The sequence below is a fragment of the Euleptes europaea genome, chromosome 14, assembly GCF_029931775.1.
Source record: "Euleptes europaea isolate rEulEur1 chromosome 14, rEulEur1.hap1, whole genome shotgun sequence".
Taxonomy (NCBI): Eukaryota; Metazoa; Chordata; class Lepidosauria; order Squamata; family Sphaerodactylidae; genus Euleptes; species Euleptes europaea.
Genome location: NC_079325.1, coordinates 43040384 through 43065308, shown reverse-complemented (window position 1 = coordinate 43065308; position 24925 = coordinate 43040384). Strand labels below are relative to the sequence as shown.

At 48.1% G+C, this 24925-nt stretch overlaps 1 protein-coding gene across 2 annotated transcripts in view; it reads right to left on the bottom strand.

Annotated features, from left to right (window-relative positions):
- ARRDC1 (arrestin domain containing 1) overlaps positions 1–24152 on the bottom strand; it is a 74770-nt gene extending 50618 nt beyond the window's left edge. For both annotated transcript variants that reach the window (XM_056860706.1, XM_056860707.1), the window contains exon 1: positions 24035–24152. In XM_056860706.1, coding sequence (XP_056716684.1) covers positions 24035–24152 — 118 coding nt within the window. The remainder of the gene's footprint in view (positions 1–24034) is intronic.
- Between the last annotated feature and the right edge of the window lie 773 nt (positions 24153–24925).

Here is a 24925-nt window from a genome sequence, read left to right as displayed (position 1 = left end):
ATGCAGGAAAAAGAAAAAGGGAAGGAAAGAAGTTGAAGAATAAGGTTTTTTTGCAATTCACGCATTGTATTTTAATCATTTGACTTGCTGCTGAATGGGTGAACAGCGCCTGTGAACCGTCTTATTCTTAAATTGGCTTTTAGAAGACCACCAAACACAAGATTTCCATCTGCATCATCATTTTTCTGCTCTTGCAATGCTGTGCTTTATCTGTTTTACAATATCACAGCAGTGGTTTCCCTTTATGTTCCCCCCCAGTCCCACCTTCTTCTTCTGTATTGAAAATGTTTTAAACCCGCAGGCAGTAACCATGTAATGAGATTAAATAAACTAAACGCTATGTAATTCATAATCATCATGTTATTAATAGCTGCAACGTTCAATCAGATCAAGTAATTAAGCTTCTGACCAACTTTTAAAAAGTGACCTTAATAAGTAAGGCAGCCATTTAAAAAGAAAAAAAGAAATAAATGTTTACAGAAGCTGCAGGAACCATTTTAGAAGAGGCATCCCCCCTCCACACACATGCAAACCAGGGAATGCCGCAACACTTGCACATAAAAACCGAGGTGGCTTTGACCGGGAAAGTAGTATTTTTACTTCTATGCAGGTTTAATTCAATTTCTGCTTTAAAACACAGTCCTATGCACGCTTCCTTCAAATAAAGTCCCACTGGTTTCAGTGGAACTTACTTCCTGAAAAACAGGCTCTAATATTGCTGTCATTGGGTGACTGCTGGAAACCTAACAGAGTAGGGTTGCCAACCACCAGGTAGTAGCAGGAGATCTCCTGCTATTACAACTGATCTCCAGCTGATCGAGATCAGTTCGCCTGGAGAAAACGGCCGCTTTGGCCATTGGACTCTATGGCACTGAAGTCCCTCCCCTCCACAAACCCCACCTTTCTCAGGCTCTGCCCCCAAAACCGCCCGCTGGTTGCAAAGAGGGACCTGGGAACCCTATAACGGAGCCATCAAGACGCTATTCCAAAAGACACTTGAAACAGCCACATGAAAGAGGTATTCTCCTGCATCAAACGTGTTCACTGGTAACAGGGTAGGGTTGCCAGCTCTAGGTTGGGAAATACCTGGAAATTTTGGGGGTGGAGCCTGAGGAGGGTGGGGTTTCAGGAGGGGAGGGACTTGAATGGTGTATAATGCCATAGAGTCCACATTCCAAAGTGGCCATTTTCTCCAGGTGAACTGATCTGACGCCTGGAAATCAGTTGTAATACCGGCAGATCTCCAGCTACCACCTGGAGGTTGGGAACCCTAGAATGGGGAGGGCAAATTCAGCTTTTCCCCAGTTGCGGTTCGAAACATTGTAAAAAACTGGCTTGACCCTCCAGACCGTCACAGATCATTTAAAGAAAGGAACATCTGTTGCAGAGATGTCGCTGCCTGCACGAAACCACATCCACGATTGAAAAGCAACCATCCGTACTTGGCTATACTGTGCATGTGTGAACCCACCTTTATTTTTAGCCTGCTGGAGTGCTCTGATCCACATTCTGTCAAGGCAGGAGGGGGGGGGGTTAAAAAAAAAAGGCAAAGCCACCTGGAAAAGTGGAAAGCTACCCCACCCCTCTCGGGAATGTTTGCAAAGTTTGTCTGCTATCAGCACGCATGCGTGTGTGTGTGTGTGTGTGTGTGTGTGTGAGAGAGAGAGAGAGAGAGAGAGAGAGAGAGAGAGAGAGAGAGGAGTGGAAACAGCCCGTGAAAGCCTTGCATTGGTTGGGGGGGGGGGTGCAAAATAAGAGGAAGAAACACTCCTTCCGTGCAAGACCGGTTCATCTTTTTTTTAAAAAAAGAACTGCCACAGGCACAGTTTCTTAGCAACAGGCACATAAATGCTTCAAGTTGGCGATGTCCCACTAGCGTGGCTTCGGTCTCCGGCACGGCGGCCTGCAGCTTGCAAGGCATAAGAATGCACCAATTGGACCATCCAGTCCAGGCCTATGTTTTGCAACGACAGCCAGTCACCTCTGGGAAGCTTGCCAGCAGAGGCCCAGGAGCCACGGCTCCCTCCCTTGTCACCTGACCCCAGCAGCCAAGGATTGGAGGTACACTGCCTTCAAGCGTGGAGGCTCCATTTCCCTATCCTGGCTAAAAGCCACAGAGAGAGATCTATGCGGTTTATTTGTGCCACGCCTCTTTCAGAACCATCTAAGACCCCAAATCTCACGCTTTATTAGGGTTGCCAGGTCCCTCTTCGCCACTGGCCGGAGGTTTTGGGGGCGCAGCCTGAGGAGGGCGGGGTTTGGGGAGGGACTTCAATGCCATAGAGTCCAATTGCCAAAGCAGTCATTTTCTCCAGGTGCACTGATCTCTATCAGCAGGAGATCAGCTGTAATAGCAGGAGATCCCCAGCTAGTACCTGGAGGTTGGCAACCCTACCCTTTATCCATTGTGTGAAGACGTCTTTCTCTTTCATTCGTTCTGAACCTTTTGCCAAATCAATTCGGTTTGGACCCAGTGGAGGGGAAAAGAGATTTCCCTTTTCAATTCATAACATGGACCCATCCCTGAAGAACTGGAAATTAGCATTACAGATGGCAGCTGGGTACAAGCACCCACCACCACCGCAGCAGAAAGATAAAAGGACACTGGCACTGGGGAGCAGGAAGGACGCAGAAATTCAACACAGCAAATGCAGCCCCAGTACTACCTATTAAGGAATGAGTCTCCGGTGCCAGAAAGACTACCAGCAGCTTGCTTTACTGTGCATGCAAAACCACCCAAATTACATAAATATCTTGTGCAGAGGAGGGTTGCACCATATGTATATTCATATACCCAATATATTTGTGTACACAGTATGTACATAGATGTCAATATATCTAATTCTCAGTGTGGCCTCATCTGCGGATACTCAAATCCAGTGATGGGAACCACGAACAGGCGAAACATATCTTTCTACAAAACCGAGATAAGCCTCAGGTTTTCAGAATAAAGTGAAACCGAAACAAAAAACATGAGGATGCGGTTTAAAAAGCAAATAAAAGCAGCATCTGTATCTTTAAGAAATAAATATCCTCTGCAGTGGCCAGTATAGCGTTCGCTAGGAAACCACAGCAATATTGCCATCCTTCAAGCCTTGGTTTATGTCAGCTAAAGGTGTGTGTGTGTGTGGGGGGGGTGCTTTTCAGGCCAGTTTTGGCCTTTGAGGAAGGACTCATCAGGGCCAAGCTTGGCAGCAACCACTGGAGGCCCAGCTACTCAGTACTATTCAACAGCAGCCACCACACAAAAGCCAGTGTGTGGCAGTTGGTAGAGTTGACGACTGCGATCTGGGAGCCCCAGGTTTGAATCCCCACTCTGCCATGGAAGCTCACTTGGTGACCTAGGGCAAATCACATACTCCCAGCATAACCTGCCTCACAGGATAAAATGGTGGAGCTGTAACCTGCTTTGGGTTCTCACTGGGGAGAAAAGCTGGGCATATATGAAATGAAAAAGTAAGTATAGCTGAAGATGGGGGCAGATAAAGGGTTGGTGGAGGTGAAGGAGAAGCAAGCAGGGGAAGGTGAGGATACCGGGGCTGCCAGGAGGAGGGAAAGAGGTAACAGTGTGGGCAGGGGAGTACAGGAGAAAGTGAGGTTCACCTTCGCTCGACACCACAATGAGTTTTCCTGGGGAAAGGCTGCTAGGGGAGGGAGGGACACCTTAAGAAATGGTGGCAGATAAAGGTAGGTTGGCTGGTGGGTAGAAAGTAAACCAAAAGGGGAGAGGCTATGGGGGCTCTCAGGGAAGGGAAAGAGGAAATAGTAGTGGAGTAAAAATTAGCTCCCCACAAGTACATCCGGGTCACCCCACTTGTATTTATATCATATTGGAAGAGCCATACTAATAGAGCAATTTCTGACATGCCTGTGAGACATGCCCACTTTTGGGACTGGCATTTTGGACCAAGGAATCTGAAATGACAAGTTATAACTTGCTGAGGAATCCTGCAGTAATTTTACTGTGCTACCTGAGAGGAACTTGATGCAAGTTTGGAAGTGGTTATAAATCTACTCATTGTGGCAAAATTTTGTATTGTGATAAATTGGGGGGGGGGGAATTAAAAGCAAGAACAAGATCAAAATGGCTTAATAAGATGTGGAATATGAGTTCAACGCTCAAATTAACTTAATGACTCTGCAGTCAAAGTATGTCAATTTTTGGGTGAACAAATTCCATAAAAAATAGTCTCTTCAACGTACTGGAATAAATCTCAGAATGGATTGTGTCCATAAGTAACTGATATGGATTCGGTTATAAGAGCTCATTCTTACCTACTTCATAAATGTTAAACAGCATTTGTCACAGATTTCTCAGGAAGTTAAGCCTAGTTTATACATTTAGCGTACAAAATCAAGTTTATAAAAATGTTCTAGGGCTATCAATTTGGGAGGAGAGAAGAGGGAGGGGCTGTGACTCAGCGTGGTATTGTGGTTAAGAGTGGTGGTTTGGAGCGGTGGACTCTGATCTGGAGAACCAGGTTGGTTTCCCCACTCCTCCACATGAAGCCAACTGGGTGACCTTGGGCTAGTCACAGTTCTCTTAGCGCTCTCAGCCCCACCTACCTCACAGGGTGTCTGTTGTGGGGAGGGGAAGGTGATTGTAAGCTGGTTTGATACTTCCTTAAATGGTAGAGAAAGTCAGCATATAAAACACCAACTCTTTTTCTCCAGTTCTAGAGCATCTGCTGGGTATGCAAAAGGTCCCAGGTTCAATCCCCTGCATCTCCAGTTAAAGGAAAGAGGCAGAGTGTATGTCTGAGATCCTGGAGAGCTGCTGCCAGTCAGAGTAGATAATACTTATCTTGTTGGACCAAGAGTCTGATTCAGCATAAGGCAGCTTCATATGTGTTTGATAACTTGACAAAATATTTTTTAAAAAATATTGAGTCATATTTTAACATACTAACAACCCCAAGCAGCCTAAAATGGTACAGTTCAGGAAGAGCTTTACCACTTAATCCTGCCAAGCATATAAATCAGCTCTTACTGAACCCTGTAATTGCTTATCCCTTTGGCCATTTTAAGGTAAAGGTAGTCCCCTGTGCAAGCACCGGGTCATTACTGACCCATGGGGTGATGTCACACCCAGACATTTACTAGACAGTCTTCTTTTACGGCAGGGGTGGGGAATGTCAGGCCCGGGGGCCGTTTAAGGCCTGCAAATTCATTTGGTCTGGCCCTTTGTGGGTCCTGGCAGATCTCTAGCTCAGAAGGATCTAAGACTGGTGATCCGCCCCCTCCCGCGGACAGGAATAGCCTCTATTCAAGGCAGATGTGAATTTGTTTTGCTGAGAAAAGGAACCTTTTCCCCCCCTTGCAGAAGAGTCATTAGCTATGGAGCTGCTAGGACCGCCCAAGAAGCTGTGTTAACCCTTTCCCACCCGGGCCGTGGAGAAATGTATATTCCCTCTGTACTACAAGAGGGCTGGAGACGGAAGTGGCGACAATGGAGGGGTTAAAGGGGGCAGGGCCAGAATGCACGGGGGGCGAGTTCTTAGCCAATGGGTCCTCATTTCACTCCTGCAGGCAGAGGTAGCAGGAGCTGGCTGTAGAATTCGGCCCCGACCAGTACCCAATTTCAGTACCTATACACTCAGTTAATGTCCTTATGAACCACTTGCTGACCCTGTCTTGGTTTAACCACTTAAAGAGCGTTCCTTAAAAAGGTAAAGGTCCCCTGTGCAAAGCACCGGGTCATTCCTGACCCATGGGGTGACGTCATATCCCAACATTTCCTAGGCAGACTTTGTTTTACGGGGTGGTTTGCCAGTGCCTTCCCCAGTCATCTTCCCTTTACCCCCAGCAAGCTGGGTCCTCATTTTACCAACCTCGGAAGGATGGAAGGCTGAGTCAACCTTGAGCCGGCTACCTGAAACCCAACTTCCGTTGGGATCGAACTCAGGTCGTGAGCAGAGCTTGGACTGCAGTACTGTAGCTTACCACTCTTGCCCATGGAGAGCGCCTTAGTTTAGTGTATTTGCTTATGGTCATTTGACCAGCAGATAAACAACGTTAAAATTGATCGATAATGAGCCAGAATTGCAATGTTGTTATGCTAACCAGAGCTCTTCCCTCTCTGGTGGCAACGTAACAAACTTTGCCACTGTGTATGAAATGGTACTGTTGTTTTGATTTTATGAGATGGCTTGGAGGGTTTTGTAGGTAGTCTTGGGTCCTTTCATACTACAGGAAGTTTGTGGGGTTTGTGGATGGCAAGCAGAGATAAATTAATGGGGACTAGAAACTTGTTTAAACTTGCCAAAAGGATATAAACTTTTTAAAAAATGTGTCATAAGGGAATGGTTTATCCTGCCTTGAAATTTGGGAAGGTGCTTTTAAAAGCTGCTGGGATAACTCTGATACTGACTGCCTTTTTTCTGGGTGGGGGATGACAAACAGAAACCTTCTCCAGCAGTTAATAGCAGCAAGTACTTCTGCTGTTATTTTGTGCCTGTGCAGGTCTTGGCTGGCCTTGAGCCTTGTGAATTGCGCCTGGTTCTCCAAGACAGCTGCAGAACAGACCTTCAAACAGCATCCTCCCCCTCTTCTTTCTAACCTTTTCTTGCCCTTTTGCTTAGGGAGGGGACAGTTAGGCTGTGCGAACCTTTTGCCAGAGTCTGGGAAGAAGATTTCTCTTGACTCGTTTTATTTCAGAGTTCTGCAAGAAGCGATGCTGTTTGGCCTGGTCTTGCATTGGTATGTGGAGGGACGGTGCATCCTGGATTGATAACACATGCGCAATGCCTTGCTCACATGGGCAAAGTACTTTGGGGTAATGCAGATTTCTCTCCCTTATCTTGCGCGCACAGGCACAGCTCCCTTTGCGTCTGACAAGTTCACTCAAACCTCGTGACTGAGGGCTTTATGGCTGGCAGTTTTCTCTGCCTCTACCTCCTGTGGGAGTAAGCCTTCTCCCTTCCCTAAAAAGAACCAACTTGCAAGGGTGTCCAGATGGATAAGGCACTTCCAGATGCACTAGAAATCTGAAATTTGACACCCATCACCCACGATGTTGCATTTTCTAGAAGAACTTGATAATGGAGGTATCCGCTTCCTCTGAAGAAGGGTGAGAAGCATTACTTCTCCCCATTGATTAAGGGACTTCTCCAATATAGGGTTGACAGGTCCCTCTTCACCACCGGCGGGAGGTTTTTGGGGCGGAGCCTGAGAAGGGAGGGGTTTGGGGAGGGGAGGGACTTCAATGCCAGAGTCCAATTGCTGAAGCAGCCATTTTCTCCAGGTGAACTGATCTCTGTCGGTTGGAGATCAGTTGTAATGGCAGGAGATCTCCAGCTATTACCTGGAGGTTGGCAACCCTACTCCATTAGCTAGAGAGCACAGTGTCATAATGGGTTTGCTTCATCACCAGGGTCAATGGAGAGCAAGGCCAGCTGATCCCATTGGTATCTCTGCACACATTGAATTTCTAATATCCTAATCTTGAGCTCTTTGAAGTCCCTGTGATTAAATTGCAGGGAAGCTTTGCATGGGAGCACTAAAGCAGCTCCTCTATGTCAGAATTTCTTTATAGTTTTGCCCAAGTGGGTTGTTGGGACACCACTGCATGTTTCGCGGTTATAAATTTTGGTGGAAGCTAACTCCCCCCACCTTTGAATGTAGGACAATAAGACACCTCGTTGGAGAGCTCATTCATTTGGGGAGAGGCTTGCATTCTGCATTTCAAGTAATTCCAGGGTGGAGGGAAGCATTTGACCAGAAAAGAATTGGGTTAGAAAATACGAACAGGTAAAATACAGAGCCCGGTGGCACAGAGTGGTAAGCTGCAGTACTACAGTCAAAAGCTCTGCTCATGACATGAGTTCGATCTCTGCGAAAGTGGGTTTCAGGTAGCCGGCTCAAGGTTGACTCAGCCTTCCATCCTTCCGAGGTCGGTATAATGAGTACCCAGCTTGCTGGGGGTAAAGTGTAGATGACTGGGGAAGGCAATGGCAAACCACCCCGTAAGGAGTCTCAAAGCGGCTTACAATCACCTTCCCTTCCTCTCCCCACAACAGGCACTTTGTGAGGTAGGTGGGGCTGAGAGAGTATGGACAGCAAGCTTCATGTTGAGGGGTGAGGAAACAAACCCAAGGTTGTCCAGATGAGATTCCACCACTCTTAACCACTACACCACGCTGGCACTCAAAGACAGGCGTCGTCTTACCCACTGCCTCCTCATGCAAATTGGCAGCAGTGCTGGAGGCGGTAATGAGTGAATGGGGGACGAGCACCGTTGGCACTGAAGGGTAAATATCAAGTTGTTGACAAGGCACTGGCCAAGCCCCTGGGAACTTCCCTTGGAAATCAGACAGGCCAGTCTGCCACACAGTTCGTTCTATGCACTCAAAGGGCATGAGAAGAAACGTTTACAGTTCTCTCTCTGGTAGCCTCTATGCGCTTGGCCTACCCTTTAAGCAGAGGTTGGATGGCCATCTGTCGGGAGCGCTTTGATTGTGGGATCCTGCATGGCAGGGGGTTGGACTGGATGGCCCTTGTGGTCTCTTCCAACCTTGTGTGATTTTGTGATTACCCTTGGCACAATTCTACTACATTCATAGTTGCCCAGGACTGCTCATTGACAAGGCACAACAGTGCGCAATGAGGCTTGTCTTTGTCCGAAGCCACCCTGGAATGTGCCTGGAGCCATATGCGCCTGTAAGATGGCTGAAGGAGGGGAAGGGGAAAGAGGGCACAACAATGGAGAATTGGTACAAGAAGCAAAGGCCTGACGGCCTGGTTTGGGAGCTGGAGGTAGGGTTGCCAGCTCCGGGTTGGGAAATACTTGGAGATTTTTGGGGCGGAGCCTGAGGAGGGCATAGTCCAATTACAAAAGCGGCCACTTTCTCCAGGCCAACCTGTACATTTGTAAACAGATGAAGCCAAAGGTGTTTTCATTCTACACAGCTTTCCTTTGAAGGAAGCTCACTGCACAGAGGGTTCATTGTTCAGTTCTTCTCCTTTTCCTCAACCATACAACGTGTAGCACCCACATCAGCCATTTTTGAAGATAGCTTTGCTGCCATTTCCATGTTGCTTCGCCGCAAGGAAATATCTCACCTTCACATCAGCGCAGGCCAACCTGTCCGTTCAGTGTTGGCAAGATCATTCTTTGTCTGTCATCCAACTGTCTAAACAGCTCCTCCGCAGAAGGAGAAGTCTCAAATGTTGATCAAGGTCCACGGGTTGGTTTACTGGCACTTTACCAGCACTTGGCCACAAGCAAAGCGACACTTACGAAACACCAGAAGAGATGAGTCATAGATAGTGACGCCAGGCACAAGGTCGATCATCTGTTCTGGAGCAGGTGGTTACCGATGCAGCCGCCTCAGCAATTAGCAGAGTTCTGCATTCAGAGCTGGGTGAGCTCACACTCAAAACCTTGGATCCACCATCGATTATTCTATCCATTAAAAGAACAATCCATGAAATGGTCAGAGAATTGCTTCTTCACCAAACATGGGCCCTTCAGGCACTATCCGCAGCAGAGGTATGCAAGGGCAGCCATGAACCAACTTGGCCAGTCCAACACTTTGTTGGTCTTATCGTGTGATGAGGTACGGCATTTGATTGCAGCCAGGGAGATCAGGAGTTAACTTCCCACTTAGCTGTGATGCTCACTAGGAGACCTTAGGCCCGGCCATGCTCTCTCAGTCTATACTGACTCGCACATGAACACATATCAAGCTGCCTTGTCCTGAATCAGACCATTGGTCCACCACAGTCAGTACTGTCTACTCAGATATCTTCATCTTCAAGTATCTGAAGGGCAAGCATATAGAACACTGGTTCCCAACCAGGGGTCTGTGGACCCCCAGGGGTCCGCGAGAACTAAATTAAGGTCCGCGAAACAAAGTTATAAACCCATAATAAATTAATATTTTCAATTAAAAGTTATCTATTATAAAAATATATATTCAAATATTATTCTAAGTTTAATGTTTAACTAACAGTTATGATTAAAGTTTATTTTCAAATTCTCAGAATTTTTATTTTGAACCTTGGGGTCCCTGCACCGAACAAAAAAGTCCTAGTGGTCCCTCGTCAAAAAAAGGTTGGGAACCACTGATATAGAGGATGGTACGGAGTTGTTTTCTGTTGCCCCAGGAGGTCAGACCAGAACCAATGGGTTGAAATTAAATCGAAAGAGTTTTCGGCTAAATATTAGGAAGAACTTTCCTCAGTGGAACAGGCTGGTGGGCTCTCCTTTGGAGATTTTTAAGCAGAGGCTAGATGGCCATCTGTCAGCAATGCTGATTCTGTGAACTTAGGCAGATCATGAGAGGGAGGGTTGTGTCAGTGCTTGGCTCTCTTACATGCCCAGGGTAATGCTGATCACCACTTTGGGGTCAGGAAGCAATTTTTCTCCAGGCCAGATTGGCCATGGATCCTGGAGGGCTTTCCCTCCCCATCTTCTGAGCATGGAGTAGGGGTCACGGGGTGTGGGAGGGATGCATCTGTGAATTTCCTGCATTGTGAAGAAGGTTGACCTAGATGACCCTGGAGGTCCCTTCCAACTCTATGAATCTATGACTGGCAGCAGCTCTCTAGGGTCTCATATTGCCTACTACCAGATTCTTTAACTGGATGCCATGAACAGAACCCGGGATCTTCTGCATTCTAGCAGATGCTGAGCCATGGCCCCTGTTGTGAGCAGAGAGACCCAGCATGGTTCCTTGAGCTCCTTGGAAGGATAAATATCTAGTAGATACTTTTCAATTATCTAATTTAATCTGTAAGTGATTATTAAAATAAATCAAAAACATGAAACTGGATCACTTAGATATATAGCTTGGCTTTCAGTTTGGTTTGGGGTTTTTTTCTGACAATTTGCAGCCGACTTATGACGACTCTTTAGGGTTTTCAAGGCAGGAGACGTTCAGAGATGGCTTGCCATTGTCTGCCTCTACATCACGATCCTTGTATTCCTTGGTGGTCTTCCATCCAAATACAAGGTCTCGACATGGCGGCAAGCAATGGCAAACCACCTCTGAACATCTCCTGCCTTGAAAACCCTACGGGGTTGCCATAATCAGCTGTGACTTGACAGCCAAAAAAAGTTATGTAAACAGCAATAGCATCTACAGATTAAATAAAACTTTGGGGAATTTAAAAAATATATCCAATGCCCTATGGAATAAAATAGTATTCACAAGTTTTGGACTCCCTTCTCTTTTGGGTTTTTGGAAGTACCTCCCAGAACAGGAAATCCCACAGGAAAAAACACTCCCAAGAACATTTTTCTGGGTTTTGCACAAATGTGTACAGCAGACCCTGCTACTGCCACAATCTACCCCAGTTAATGAAATCTCATGGGTCATGAAAGAAAAACAATTCTATTTCTGAAGTTACACAAGACACAGAAGATTCACTTGGTAATCCCAGAAGACAACCTTTTGCATAGTGACAAACCCACCTCTAAACCAGCAGCAAAGCCCCAACTCCTGTGTGGTCAGCAGTTAAGATTTGCCCCCACTCCCACTTTAAATCTCAACAATGGGGAATCAAAGCAGAACGTGTAATCACACAACAAGATCTGCTGACCACTTCCCACTTTTGTCCTTCCCTCCTAAGCTCTTTTCTCTCTGCATGGAAGACAGTCAAACCCATCAGGAGCGATCAGAGTCTATACAGCAAAACCATCCCTGTGACAGACACTGAGGAGCCAGGTTAAACCATCTTTTTAATTGATTAATCTAATGAGACATTAAAAGCCACAAAGGGCTGAACACACAACCCTCTATTGCCTGCTCCTGTTCAGGCTGTCTATCACTTAAGGAAGCAGAGTCCCTCAGTCACCTGCCATTGTCCCATTAGCTTATTTGCCCCCCCCCCCCGCCCATTGCTAGCCTCAGGGACCTTCAAGATGTATATAGGAGGTTGCTCGAAACCAAGTCAGGCCATTGGACTCCTAGCTCAGTACCATGGATGCTGATTTGACGCTTCTCCCGGGTGTCAGCCAGATAAACATCAACAGTAGGGTTGCCAGGTCCCCCCCCCACGGGTTAAGGATGGGGGTGGTAAGGTTGTCAGATTCAGGTTGAGAAGCTCCTGCAGATTTGAGGATAGGGACCTCAGTGGGCTCTAATGCCAGAGTCCACCCTCCAAAGCATCCATTTTCTCCAGGGAAACTGATCTCTGTAGTTTGGAGATGAGCTGTAATTTCTGGGGGATCCCCAGGTCCCACCTGGAGGTTGACATCCCTATCCAACACCTACAACCTGAAGAAGACAGAGCTTGAACCTGGGCCTCCTGCAAACAAAGGTCCTGTTCATTCTCTGAGTCACACCAAGGTCAAGACAAGGTAAGCCTCGGATTCAATGTTGTCACACTTCTGCTATGGACCGAGAGCTGATTCATACATGCACGTTCCGTGCTGATTCATGCATGCACGTTCCGTGCTGATTCATACATGCACGTTCTCTGCTCATTGACTATCACACCAAACAGCAGCAAGGGTGTGTGAATTAATCACCATCGTACATTACGGTACTTGCCACTGACAATATCACACAAGGTTGGAAGATACCACAAGGGCCATCCAGTCCAACCCCCTGCCATGCAGGATCCCACAATCAAAGCACTCCTGATAGATGGCCATGCAACCTCTGCTTAAAGACCTCTAAAGACGGGGACTCCACCCCACCCCCACAAGGCAGGGCATTCCACCGTTGAACCGCCCTCACTGTCAGAAAGTTCTTCCTAATGTTTAGGTGGAATCGCTTTTCTCTTAGTTTAAATCCATTACTCCGTGTTCTAGTCTCTGAAGCAACAGAGAACAAGCTAGTTCCCTCATTAACATGGCATCCCTTCAAATATTTAAACATGGCTATCATGTCACCCCTTAACCTTCTCTTCTCCAGACTAAACAAACCCAACTCCTTAAGTCTCTCCTCATAGGGCATGGATTCCACACCTTTGACCATTTCTGGTCGCCCTCCTCTGGACACACTCCAACTTGTCAACATCCTTCTTAAATTGTGGAGCCCCAAACTGGACACAGTATTCCAAAGTCTGACCAATGCAGAATACAGTGGTAGTATTACTTCCCTTGATCTAGACACAATACTTTTTTTGATGCAGCCCAGAACTGCATTGGCCTTCTTAGCCACCATATCACACTGTTGACTCATATTCAGTTTGTGGTCCACTAAGACTCCCAGATCTCTTTCACATGTACTGTTGTTAAGCCAACTATCCCCCATTCTGTACCTGTGCCTTAAGTTGTTCCTGCCTAGGTGAAGTACCTTACACTTCTCCCTACTGAAATCCATTTTATTGTTTATGGCCCAGCTCTCCAGTCTATCAAGGTCATTCTGAACTCTGACCCTGTCCTCTGGGGTATTAACTACCCCTCCCAACGGTGTCATCTGCAAATTTAATTATCATGTCCTCTATTCCATCCTCCAAGTCATTTATAAAAATGTTAAATAGCACCGGTCCCAAGACAGACCCCTGTGGCACTCCACTGGTCACTCCTCTCCAGGATGAAGTTGTGCCGTTAATGAGCACCCTTTGGGTTCGGTTGGTCAACCAATTACCAATCCACCTGACAGTAGCAGTGTCCAGCCCACATTTTACTAGCTTTGCTTCAAGAAGATCATGGGGGACTTTATCAAAGGCTTTACTGAAATCAAGGTACACTACATCTACAGCATTCCCTTCATCTACCATACTTGTCACTCTATCAAAAAAAGATATGAGATTAGTTTGACATGACCTGTTTTTGAGAAACCCATGTTGACTGTCAGTGATCACGGCATTTCTCTCTAAGGCTTACAGACCGTCTGTTTAATTATCTGCTCTAGTATTTTACCTGGTATTGATGTCAGGTTGACTGGGCAATAATTGTTTGGGATTTTCCCCCCTTTTTAAAGATGGGGACCACATCCTCTGCTCTTAACCACAAAATCCTTACCATGCAGTTTCAACTCAACACATTATGCAGGTCACAAAGAAAACAGCAGGCATATCCAGCAGAATCTCAATGGACAAGTAATCAAGCACTGTGCATGTCTATCCATGTACATATTCAGAAAAGGCACCCTGAGAGGCAGCGTGGTGTAGTGGTTAAGAGTAGAGGACTCTAATCTGGAGAACCAGGTTTGATTTCCCACTCCTCCACATGAAGCCTGCTGGGTGACCTTGGGCCAAACACAGTTCTCTCAGAACTCTCTCAGCCCCAACCTATTTCACAAGGTGCCTATTGTGTGTGTGTGGGGGGGGGAGGTGATTGTAAGCTGCTTTGAGACTCCTTAAGATAGAGATACAACCCCCCACATAGAGATTGAATTATTCAGAATGCAGGTGGGGGAGAATGCTTGGATTTTATGTATTTTTTAAAATCCTCTGCCCACAGACAATTAGCATTTCAGAAGGCAAGCTATCCGACCCAGCGTTCTCCTGACATGCTAGATTTCTACATGTAGAGAGGAGCACATTCAAACACACTACATCTTACCAGAGCTGCCCTCTGGGAGTCATTCTGAACACACGTACGTAGAATCTTATTAAACAGTTTTGGACACGGAGAATGGAAACTACCATGGTGACATCTGAAAATGGAAATATTAGCCTACTTCACAGTCGCGTTGGGGGGGGGACTATAAAGCCTGTGAAAACCCGTTGCTGTTTAAGAGTGTTAAATTTAAGCAAGAAGTAACAGGCAGTAAAGATGAGTCAGAAATCCTACATCAACACCTCAAGTTTTAGTACGGAGAAGATGCTTTAACAATCTGTTTTCTCCCATGAAATATGTTGATTTCTGCATTATACTGTTCGCCCAGCCTTCCTCCAAGAAATTCACCGCAGAGCACATGGTTTACCTCCCATCCTTACCTCACAGCCACCATCTTAGCCAAGTTAGGCTGAGAGAGAGAGAGAGAGATCAGGCTGAAGCCATTGAGTTCCATGGCTGAGTGAGGATTGGAACCCAGGTCTCCCTATTTTAAGGATCACACACTAGCCACCCTACACAGCTGACGACTCAAATGCTCTAACCACTTGTTTCTTTTTTAGAGAAGGGGAGAAAACCAGGCATTCTAGCTGTCTGTGGGCCATGGGAATACAGCGTCAAGTGAAATAAGCAGCCTACAGACAGCTTCTCAACAGTTTTTATAGAAGACAAGAGTTAGGCAAAGGTGTTTTGGAAACCAGCGCCAGATCTGACACGCAACGCAAGCAGTCGCTGTGAAGCTCCTCTCCAAGACACCCCCATATACCCAACACAGCCAAGGATAGACCCCCCACACAAGTCGATCTGACACTACCACACTGGACCCAGATCCAAGTTCTCATTTAAATTGTTCTCGGGTAAATTGTGGAACTCCCTGCCCCAGGATGTGGTGATGGCTGCCAACTTGGAAGGCTTGAAGAGGGGAGTGGACATGTTCATGGAGGATAGGCTATTTGTGGCTACTAGTCAAAATGGATACTAGTCATGATGCATACCTATTCTCTCCAGGATCAGAGGAGCATGCCTATTTTCTTAGGTGCTGTGGAACACAGGCAACTGCTGCAGTTGTCTTGTTTGTGGGCTTCCTACAGGCACCTGGTTGGCCACTGTGTGAACAGACTGCTGGTCTTGATGGACCTTGGTCTGATCCTGAGCATGGCCTTTCTTATGTTCTTATATTTGCCCCCTGGCATTTGGCAAATTGCTCTCCTCTCAGCGAGCCCTTCCTCGCAGGTTGTTGCAAGGCCGGTGTGCCAGCCTGAACTCCTCGGAAGGAGGAAGGGGGACAGACACGAGACTAATAAGAGCATCTCTCAGCTAGAGAGGACTCCCCGTGGCTGCTGTAGAGATTCACGGCCCTGACAGAGGATCTCTCTCTCCACTCCGTTTAATATTCACAGCTTCAACCCTAGAGAGAAAGGAGAGCGCACAGGTTTGGAAAACACACACCCACAAGCTTCCAGCTGCCGCACACGGAGCCGCTTCCCACCAGAGGAAAGACCAGGCTGTTCCGCGAGCTGCTGACTCGATAAGGGCCCTCCCCGGTGCCAGGCTGCTGCTCAAGGCCATCCTTCGCCCAGGAGAGGCGGAGGGGGGTAGAGGGTGGTCTTGGCTCCCAGCCAGACCCAGCATCAAGCTTTATTAAACTCTCTCAGTTCCTATTACCACCTACTGCTTGGGGGCCCTCATCCATTCTTGAACACACATAAAACTAAGGACAAGTCAGTCATTCTTAACCATCAGAACAGGCTACGATCTGTATGGCAGAGGGATGTTTCCCCCCAGCCTTTTTTTTGGGAATACCTGGCTGGTGTTCCATTGCCCCCCCCCCATCCCACTTGGAGAGCCAGCATGGTGTAGTGGTTAGGAGCAGTGGTTTGGAGTGGTGGACTCTGATCTGGAGAACCAGGATTGATTCCCCACTCCTCCACATGAGCAGCAGGCGCTAATCTGGGGAACTGGATTTGTTTCCCCACTCCTACACATGAAGCCAGCTGGGTATCCTTGGGCCGGTCACACTCTCTCAGTCCCATTTACCTCACAGGGTATCTGTTGTAGGGAGGGGAAGGTGATTGTAAGCAGGTTTGACGGTGCATTCCAAAGGAGAGTTACTCCAGTTTAAGCCCATTGAAATGAATGGGCTTAGACTGGAGTAACTCTCCTTAGGAATGCACTTAGTCTTCCTTAAGCGGTAGAGAAAGTCGGCATATAAAAACCAACTCTTCCTCTTCTTCTTGCATACAGCAGAACTCTGGAAGGGGAGGGAAGACTGCATGAACCACAGCTAACAGCTGGACCAGTGGAAATCCCAGAAAGGCAAACCTACAGCCCCTTCTCTGTTATACTTTAACCAGCTTGAAAGTGGCGCTTCTAAGCAAGGATCTTTGCGAACGCTGCTTCGTGAAAGAGAGAAAAGGATCTTCAACAGAGGGGTGCAATCAGCAACTTCACAGAACTACTGTGGTTGGGGTTCTTTGAGGAAAGGCATGACAGCTAACACCGGTTCAACGCAGGAATCCATGTGGCTTATGTTTCCGATCTACACTATACACCAATACAGGGCTCAGGGCTCGTTTCTTGCAGCTTCTCCCCAAAAAATCCTGGGCGCAGTACTTTAATGAAAGTACAGAGAAGCCCCCGAGAGATCCATTTTAGACCCCTTTCCCTGCCCCTTCAACTATAATTGCCATGCCTAGTACATGCCTTCCAGCATGCAACATCCCATCTCAGCCAGCGTCCCCCCCCCCCCGCCAGCAGCATTAAACATTACTTCCAAATGGCCAGCGTTCTGATGGTTAGGTTGGGAGAATATTTTGTCATAAAGCTCTCAGAAAGAGGCTCACACACAAGCACCCCTGAAGAGCTCAAACACTGAATTGCGTAGCCTATTGCTTTGCTACTACTGGTTCTTCTGAAGAGGAGGTATGTGGATGAGACCATAAGGACAGCAATGTGCGTCTGTTCTGCCAGCAGAGCGTATTACTGCTTTTGCAAACAGCAGGCCTGGACTAACCCAGGAGGCAGTCCATCTGTATTACGGGGCCCCCAAGCTAACCATCATTTTGGCCATGGTCTTAATTATCCGGCATTATCTCCTGCACAACATGTGTCCCACACTGAATTTCTTTATATATGGAAGCCCCTCTTCCCATAGTCAAAAAGCAACAGTGGCCTTTCCCCCCACATGCCGGTTAAATTTCTTGGAATCATCCAAGCAGCAAAAGGAGGTGAATATTCCTAGTACTAGAGAACAAGTACGGCCCAAGGGGTGGTTGCTGGATGCACACAGCCCCCCACACATGCCAAGTAAGGCGGACAAGGCATCACCTCCTACCTGGAAAGTGTGCCCCCTTTGATCAATACAGCAGTCCAGAGGCTGCTGGAGGAAAAAGTTGGCTATCGGAAAGGAAGAGGGGAGGGAAGAGTCGAGGCTCTGGGGTAGTCTTCTCGCCAGCATGGTGCTGCGATTAAGAGTGGTGGTTTGGAGCGGTGGAGTCTGATCTGGAGGACCGGGTTCGATTCCCCACTCCTCCACATGAGCGGCGGGAGGCTAATCTGATGAACTGGATTTGTTTCCCCACTCCTACACACTAAGCCATCTGGGTGACCTTGGGCAGGTCACACTCTCTCAGCCGCGCCTTCCTCACAGGGTGTCTGTTGTGGGGAGGGGAAGGGAAGGTGATTGTAAGCCGGCTTGATTCTGCCTTAAGTGGTAGAGAAAGTCGGCATATAAAAACCAACTCTTCTTCTTCTTACCCCAGGGGAGGGAGTGCCTGTTTCTTCAGCCTGGTAACTGTGGGGAGGTGGAAGAGCGTCATGGACAAGAGCCTGGCCGAGGAGACCCTGTCCCTCCAACCCAGTGACATTCGCCAGCACAACTGGAGCTAAGAACAGCCAGATCAGAGAAGCTCAAAGTGAGAGGGGCTGTGTCAGAAGAGAAGGCGCAGTTTAGAATCGGATTATTCCTAGCAGCAAACACCAGAACCTCCCCCCCACCCATCCTTCAGTTGCTTTCTGCCTGCAAATCATCGCTGAACCAACAAGCCCCCGCATCCAGACCCTCCCACAAAAAGCCCTCCACCCGAACCCAGAACTGCTAGATCAGCAGACCTAAAAGCAAAAAAAAAAAGCGCCTGCCACCGTCGTATTATTTATATCCTGTCTGCAAACCAAGGCCGAAGGGGGAGGGACCAAATCACTCCAAATGCAGGATCCTTTCGCCAGAGCTCATCAAGACTCAGCACCATCCCAAATGCCTCATACGTTCAACGGCAGCTGGATTAAGGGCAGGGGAGAGCAAAATATCTTGGAATGTTTGCATGGACATGATTTTCCAATCCCTGGGGAAGGTACCTTAGAGGCCAAGCTACGCATGATGCTCCAATGCTGTGACTGTAACTCCAGATGCGTAACTCCCCACCCCCACACCCCCAGCAGCCAAGGAAGCAACACTGATTTGGCTGATACTGGGAAAGGAGGTATTCACTCTTTCCCTCTCCCTGTCATTTCCTCACATGAAAGGCCCCCTTCCCCCCCCCCCCGCTTCAGGGCAGCTTTAAATCCAGTTGGGCAAAAAGTCATACCTTTCCCCTCCTGGTGAGGGGTGGAAAGTGCCATCAAGTCTCAGCCAACTTGTGGCCATCCTGGAGGGTTTTGAAGGCAAGAACGGTGGTCATTGGTCATTTGCCATTGCCCGCCTCTGCATAGCAACCTTGGATTTCCTTGGTGGTCACCCATCCAAATACTAACCAGGGCCAATCCTGCTTAGCTTGCAAGATCTCTGAGACTGGGGTAGCCTGGGCTACCCCTTACCGGGGCTTAAAGTAGTATGTGTGCGTGGAGGGCTTTTTGGCTGAAGCTGCAGGAGGGAGAAAGAAGAATTAAATTCTCCCGCCCTTCCAGATTAGTCTCCCCAGGGGTTGCTTTATAGATCCAAAAAGCATAGCTGGGGAGACACTTTCAGACATGCCAAATAATCCACTTTCAATGCACTTTGCAGCTGGATTTTACTGTGTGAAACAGCAAAAACCACTTTCAAATGATCATTAAAGTGGATTGAAAGTGGTCTGAAAGGATATTATTCAGCATGTGTGAAAGCACCCGTCATCACAGGGTCCCAACTTCATACACAACTCTTTGTTGGTGAAACCCAGGAAAAGATTTGAACTTTTCCCACCAAAGGAAATATCCTCCAGTGGAGGATATTTGGACGGGGAACAGCCTCCAAGAGACCTTGAACCAGAACCAAAGCACAGTTCTGATAAGAGTTCTCTTCTTTGAAGTCAACCGTTCTGCAAGCGGAAGAAGGCGCACACAGGCACCAGTTAATAAACACTACCAGTATATTTCAAACAATCACCATGCAGGCTGCGTTTATCGGGCAGACAGGCATCCACCTACTGCCAGCTGGCGAGTCCAGAATTAGCATAGCAGTGTTCCAAGATTGCAGTCACATCTCTTTTGCTGTAAGCCACCAGCAAGGAAGTCACTGGTTCAAACCTCACCTCTGCCCTCAGTTCACTAGTTGCCTTTAGGCAAGCAAATCCTCACCACCACCACCACCAGCTGCATATCAGCAAGTTGAGATTAGTACAGACCTGCTTTACAGGACTGTTTTTGTCGTCTCAAAATGGTTCACAGACAACCCTTTGGAACGCTTTAACTAGCCCTGTTCCTCGCCCTTCTATAGAACTGTAGAACTGGAGGGACATCTTTTAAGTCTGCCAAGTTCACTCCCCCAGAGGAGCGTTTCACCAGCCTTTTTCTGCTGATAATTTTGAAAGAGGCTCCAACGTCGAAGGCCTAACCCGGGGGTTTCAAGCGACAAGGCCCAGGGGCTGGATCCGGCCCGTTGAGAGCTTTTATCCGATCCATCAGCCAACCGAGGTAGCCACCCCCCCACGCACACACCCCGCTCCTGTAAAAGGCAAACGTCCCCTGTGCAAGCACCGGGTCATTCCTGACCCATGGGGCGACGTCACATCCTGACATTTCCTAGGCAGACTTTGTTTACGGGGTGGTTTGCCAGTGCCTTCCCCGGTCATCTTCCCTTTACCCCAGCAAGCTGGGTCCTCATTTCACCGACCTTGGAAGGATGGAAGGCTAAGTCAACCTTGAGCCGGCTACCTGAAACCAACTTCCGTTGGGATCGAACTCAGGTCGTGAGCAGAGCTTGGACTGCAGTACTGCAGCTTACCGCTCTGCACCATGGGTCAATTACCAAATTGTTAAATAAAAGCAAATACTGTAAGAGGGATCTTGTTTTAAGTACATTTGCATTTTAAGTAAAGAATAAAAATGCTATCATTAATTGGCTTTGCCTGTGCCTTCTATAAAGTTTGTTATCTCTGATACCTGGCATTAAATTTTATGGTACACATGACCCAGCCCCGACTAAATGACATTTATGTCATATACGGCCCTGGGAACAAATGAGTCTGACACCCCTGGCCTAACTGTCTCTCATAGCTGGAAAACAAGCAAGAGGGGGGAACATCTCACCACAACGTCTCTCAGCCACCCTCACTTCCTTATGCCCCTAAATCAATACCGGCATCAGTTTTAACTGGTACAAAACATACCCCAGCCGAACCCAGTCTGGGATCCCAGCAAGAAGTTGTGGCCGAGAATGAAACAAGTGAGGTTTCTCAGAAATGCCAGAGAGCTGGTTTCAGAACATGATGTTTCGGTTCACTGTTTCACAGCTGACTGATTATTTGCTCAGAAATCTTAGCCGAGCGTAACATCAGACTTCTCTGTTCTGGCTGCAAGCTTCAGCCAAGCTTAGGTCACATTATTCAGTAATAATGGGCCCGTTTAGCTTACAGAACGGCTGACATTCTGGACAGTATCCCCAGTTCTCCCCTCTTCCACTCTATCGTGACAACAATCCTGCAAAGTAGGCTAAAGTGAAAGAACAAAACTGACCTGAGGTCACCCAGTGAGCTTCAGCAGAAGGGTGGAGAGATCTGAATCCAGGCCTCACTGGTCCTAGTCCCGCTCTGTATCTACAACACCACTCTGGATTGTACTATTCATAGACTATCATGAGCAAATGGATGTTGGGCGCTGCTACAGAACAGTGGCTCAGAGAATGAGTTGCAATCCAACAGGCCACTGGTTCAAATCTTAACTTGTGATACTAACTTGCTAGATGGCACTCTGCAGCAGGGCGAATACTGGCCTACCTTACAGGGCTGTTGCAAGAACTGCTACAACGATGTATGCAAAGCACTTCAGACACTTAATGTGTTCTATAGATTATTCTTCATACATTACACAATAGCAATTCTAGGTCAGACACCAACAGCCACTGCTAATCCTGGCTCCTTAGACACCATGTGACGTATTTGACTGTGCATGCAAGGGTTTCCACTTTACAGACCTTACATGTTTGTCATAACATACACATTATGGAATGTGCAAACTGCCTTTGGAAAGATCTTGCCACCGCGGTGCATGCCTCGGTAGCATCTAGATAGATTACTGGAATGCACGCTACGTGGGGCTGCCCTTGAAGACTGTCCGGTAACTACAATTGGTACAGAATACTGCAGCCAGAATGTTTACTGGAGTGGACTGTAGAACTATATCACTCCAGTCATGTTCCATCTGCACTGGGCTCTATTCAGGGTGCAGTATTGACCTTTAAAACCCTATACAGCTTGGGGCCAGCGTACCTGAGCGTACCCCATAAGAACCCAACTGACCATTCCAGTCACCTTTTGAGGCCCTGCTTCAGGTGCCCCGACCATCCGAGGCTAGAAGGATGGCAATTCGGAAAAAGGGCCTTCTCCAAACTCTGAAACTCCTTCCCAGGGAGATTCCTCTGTCTTCTTCTACTGTTGTCTTCTGTCAGCGGATGAATATTTCGTTTGGCATTCTCCCACTAAATATTAGCTCTCCTCCCTGTTTGTATGTTTGGTTTAATTATCTAAAATATTTTAATACATTTATATTTTAAATGCCATTTGAAATGTTTTGCCACCTTGGGAACTCTGGAGTTAGATGGAAAGGTAGGATAGAAATGGAATTAAGTAGATAAATGAAACTCAGCCTGTTGATCTCATCGCAGGCTCCCGCCACCCAGACCCCAGTACCTTCAACACAGTTAAAACATCAACCATCTCACACCAAGACATCAGCCATCTCATACCCTTCTAGAAACCACACACCATTGCCACGTTCACACACAAATTCCTATAAAGAGACATCTCAGAGAGCCAGCTACTCTCACTGGCAAGAACCACACATTATTCCCAGACATCTCAATTGCGGCATAGATATTCAGTAGTTCGGGTGGCAAACAGTCTGCATAAGCTCAGAGGCCCTCTTCTCCTCCTTCACAAGCTCCTGGGCCAAAGCCTCAATAAGGAAAGTCACTTCCAAGTGCAAGCCCCCAATTGAGGTGAACCCTTAGGCATCCCCCCCTCCCCACGAGGAACGATGGAAGAGTCACCCAGAGAAGTAAGGGGAGGGTCCCATCGACTGTGACAACCTCTGAAGACCCCAGGTGAAGCCCTCCCCCAACATGGCCTGGGGGGGGCAAGATTAGGGAGGAAAGACACAGGACTGGAGTGCTTGTGGGAACAGAGAAAGCACATGGGATGGGGGCGGGAAAGGGGGGAGAACATGCCTACAAGTACAGCCACAGGCAGCTAGGGACCATGGGGATTTCCATGGGGGAGAAGCGTCTGTCTAACACTCAGCGCCAAAGCCTGAACCAGTCCAAAACGACAACACCTCTGAGCATAGGCAAAGGGCTCTTCCTCTACTTTCCCAGAGCCCCAGCCAATCCAGTTCACCCGATCTGCGTCCACAGCCGAGGGGCTCCGTTGGAAATAAAGGTCTCTGCCTCCCTGCCCCCCCCCCCCGCCCAAGATTTCAGGCTAAACCCAACAGAGGCGACGGCACCTCTGAGCACGAGCAGAGGGCACTGCCCCCATCACACACACACGCCCAGCTTACCCAACACCATTAGCGAAACGAGAGGGGAGAGTACTAGCAGAAATGGCTAAACTTACTGCATTCGTAAATCAAAAAGAAAATGTGGAATTTATGGGAGGATGGGAGGCATGGACAACAGACTGTGTTAATGAATGTAACTCGGGAAATATTAAAGGTGATGTTTGGATCTAATTCAAACGATCTAAGTGGAAAAAATATTACCGTTCTAATTCAGATTACATGAAAGTGTGATACAGAGTTCAACTTATACATGAAAAATTATACTGAGTTAGAATTTAATTACAAAGGGAACCACAGACATATAAAATAGATAGAGGAGGGGAGAGGGGAAGTAACAAGATGGAATTATTTGTAGCGATTAGACCAAGATTGTATATGTTCTACAAAGAGGTTAACCGAACGATGAAACGAAACGGGATGTAAATGAAAAATAATAATAATAAAAAAAAAAAATTAAAAGGGGGAAAAAAGAAACGAGGGGGGAGAGTCGAGCGGCCGGAGGGCGTGGCTGCCGGGCTGGCGCGACCCCCGGCCCCTAGGTGCCCAGAGACCCGATGGGGGAAGACAGGTGGGGAGGGAGGGGAGGGAGGGGAGGGAGGGAAGGAGGCTCACCGCGGTACTGGAGCGATCCGGCCAAGCGGACGGTGACGGAGCCGGTCAGGGGCTCGCCGGGGCTGTAGACGACGCGGCTGTCGCCCAGGCGGATCTCGAACAGCTGCACCTTCCCCATCGCCGGAGGAGGCCTGCGGCGAGGGTGGGTGGGTGGGTGGGCTTGGCGGGGGCTTCTCCGCTTTGGGCGGCCGGGTGGGACGCGCGCTGCTGGTGCAGCTGGTGCTGCTGGTGCGCTTTTACGCACCGCCCTCTCCGCCTTCCCCGGGCCGACTGCCGCTCGGCTCCTCTCTACCTGCTGGCTCGGGTGGCGACGGGGCCGGCCGGCCCACGTCCGGCCCCTTAAAGGGCCAAGGCCGCCCGCCTGCCCCCATTGGTCCCCGGGGATGAAGGGCGCCGACCGCCGGGCGAGGCCGGACATTCCCACGCGCGGAATGGGGCCGGAGAGAGTCATCCTGCGCGGGGCGGCGCGGAGTTAATTGGGGGAGTCAGCAGATGGGCCGGGGGGCATCGTTGGGATTCAGAGGGGACTGGAGAAAATCGGGGGGGGGGAAGGAAGACGAGGGCCGGTTATGATAGCTACGTGGAGCCTCCAGGTTTAGAGGCAGTGTACCTGAGAAAGATCGGTAACCACAATCCATTTCCATTTATTTACTAGCTCCTCCAGGTTTAGAGGCAGTGTACCTGAGAAAGATCGGTAACCAAAATCCATTTCCATTTATTTACTAGCTCCTCCAGGTTTAGAGGCAGTGTACCTGAGAAAGATCGGTAACCACAATCCATTTCCATTTATTTACTAGCTCCTTTGACCAAAGCTTCACCATAACAGTAATACATAACACAACACCAAATAATCAATTTACAACACCCAACGTATACTTAAGATTAAAACAA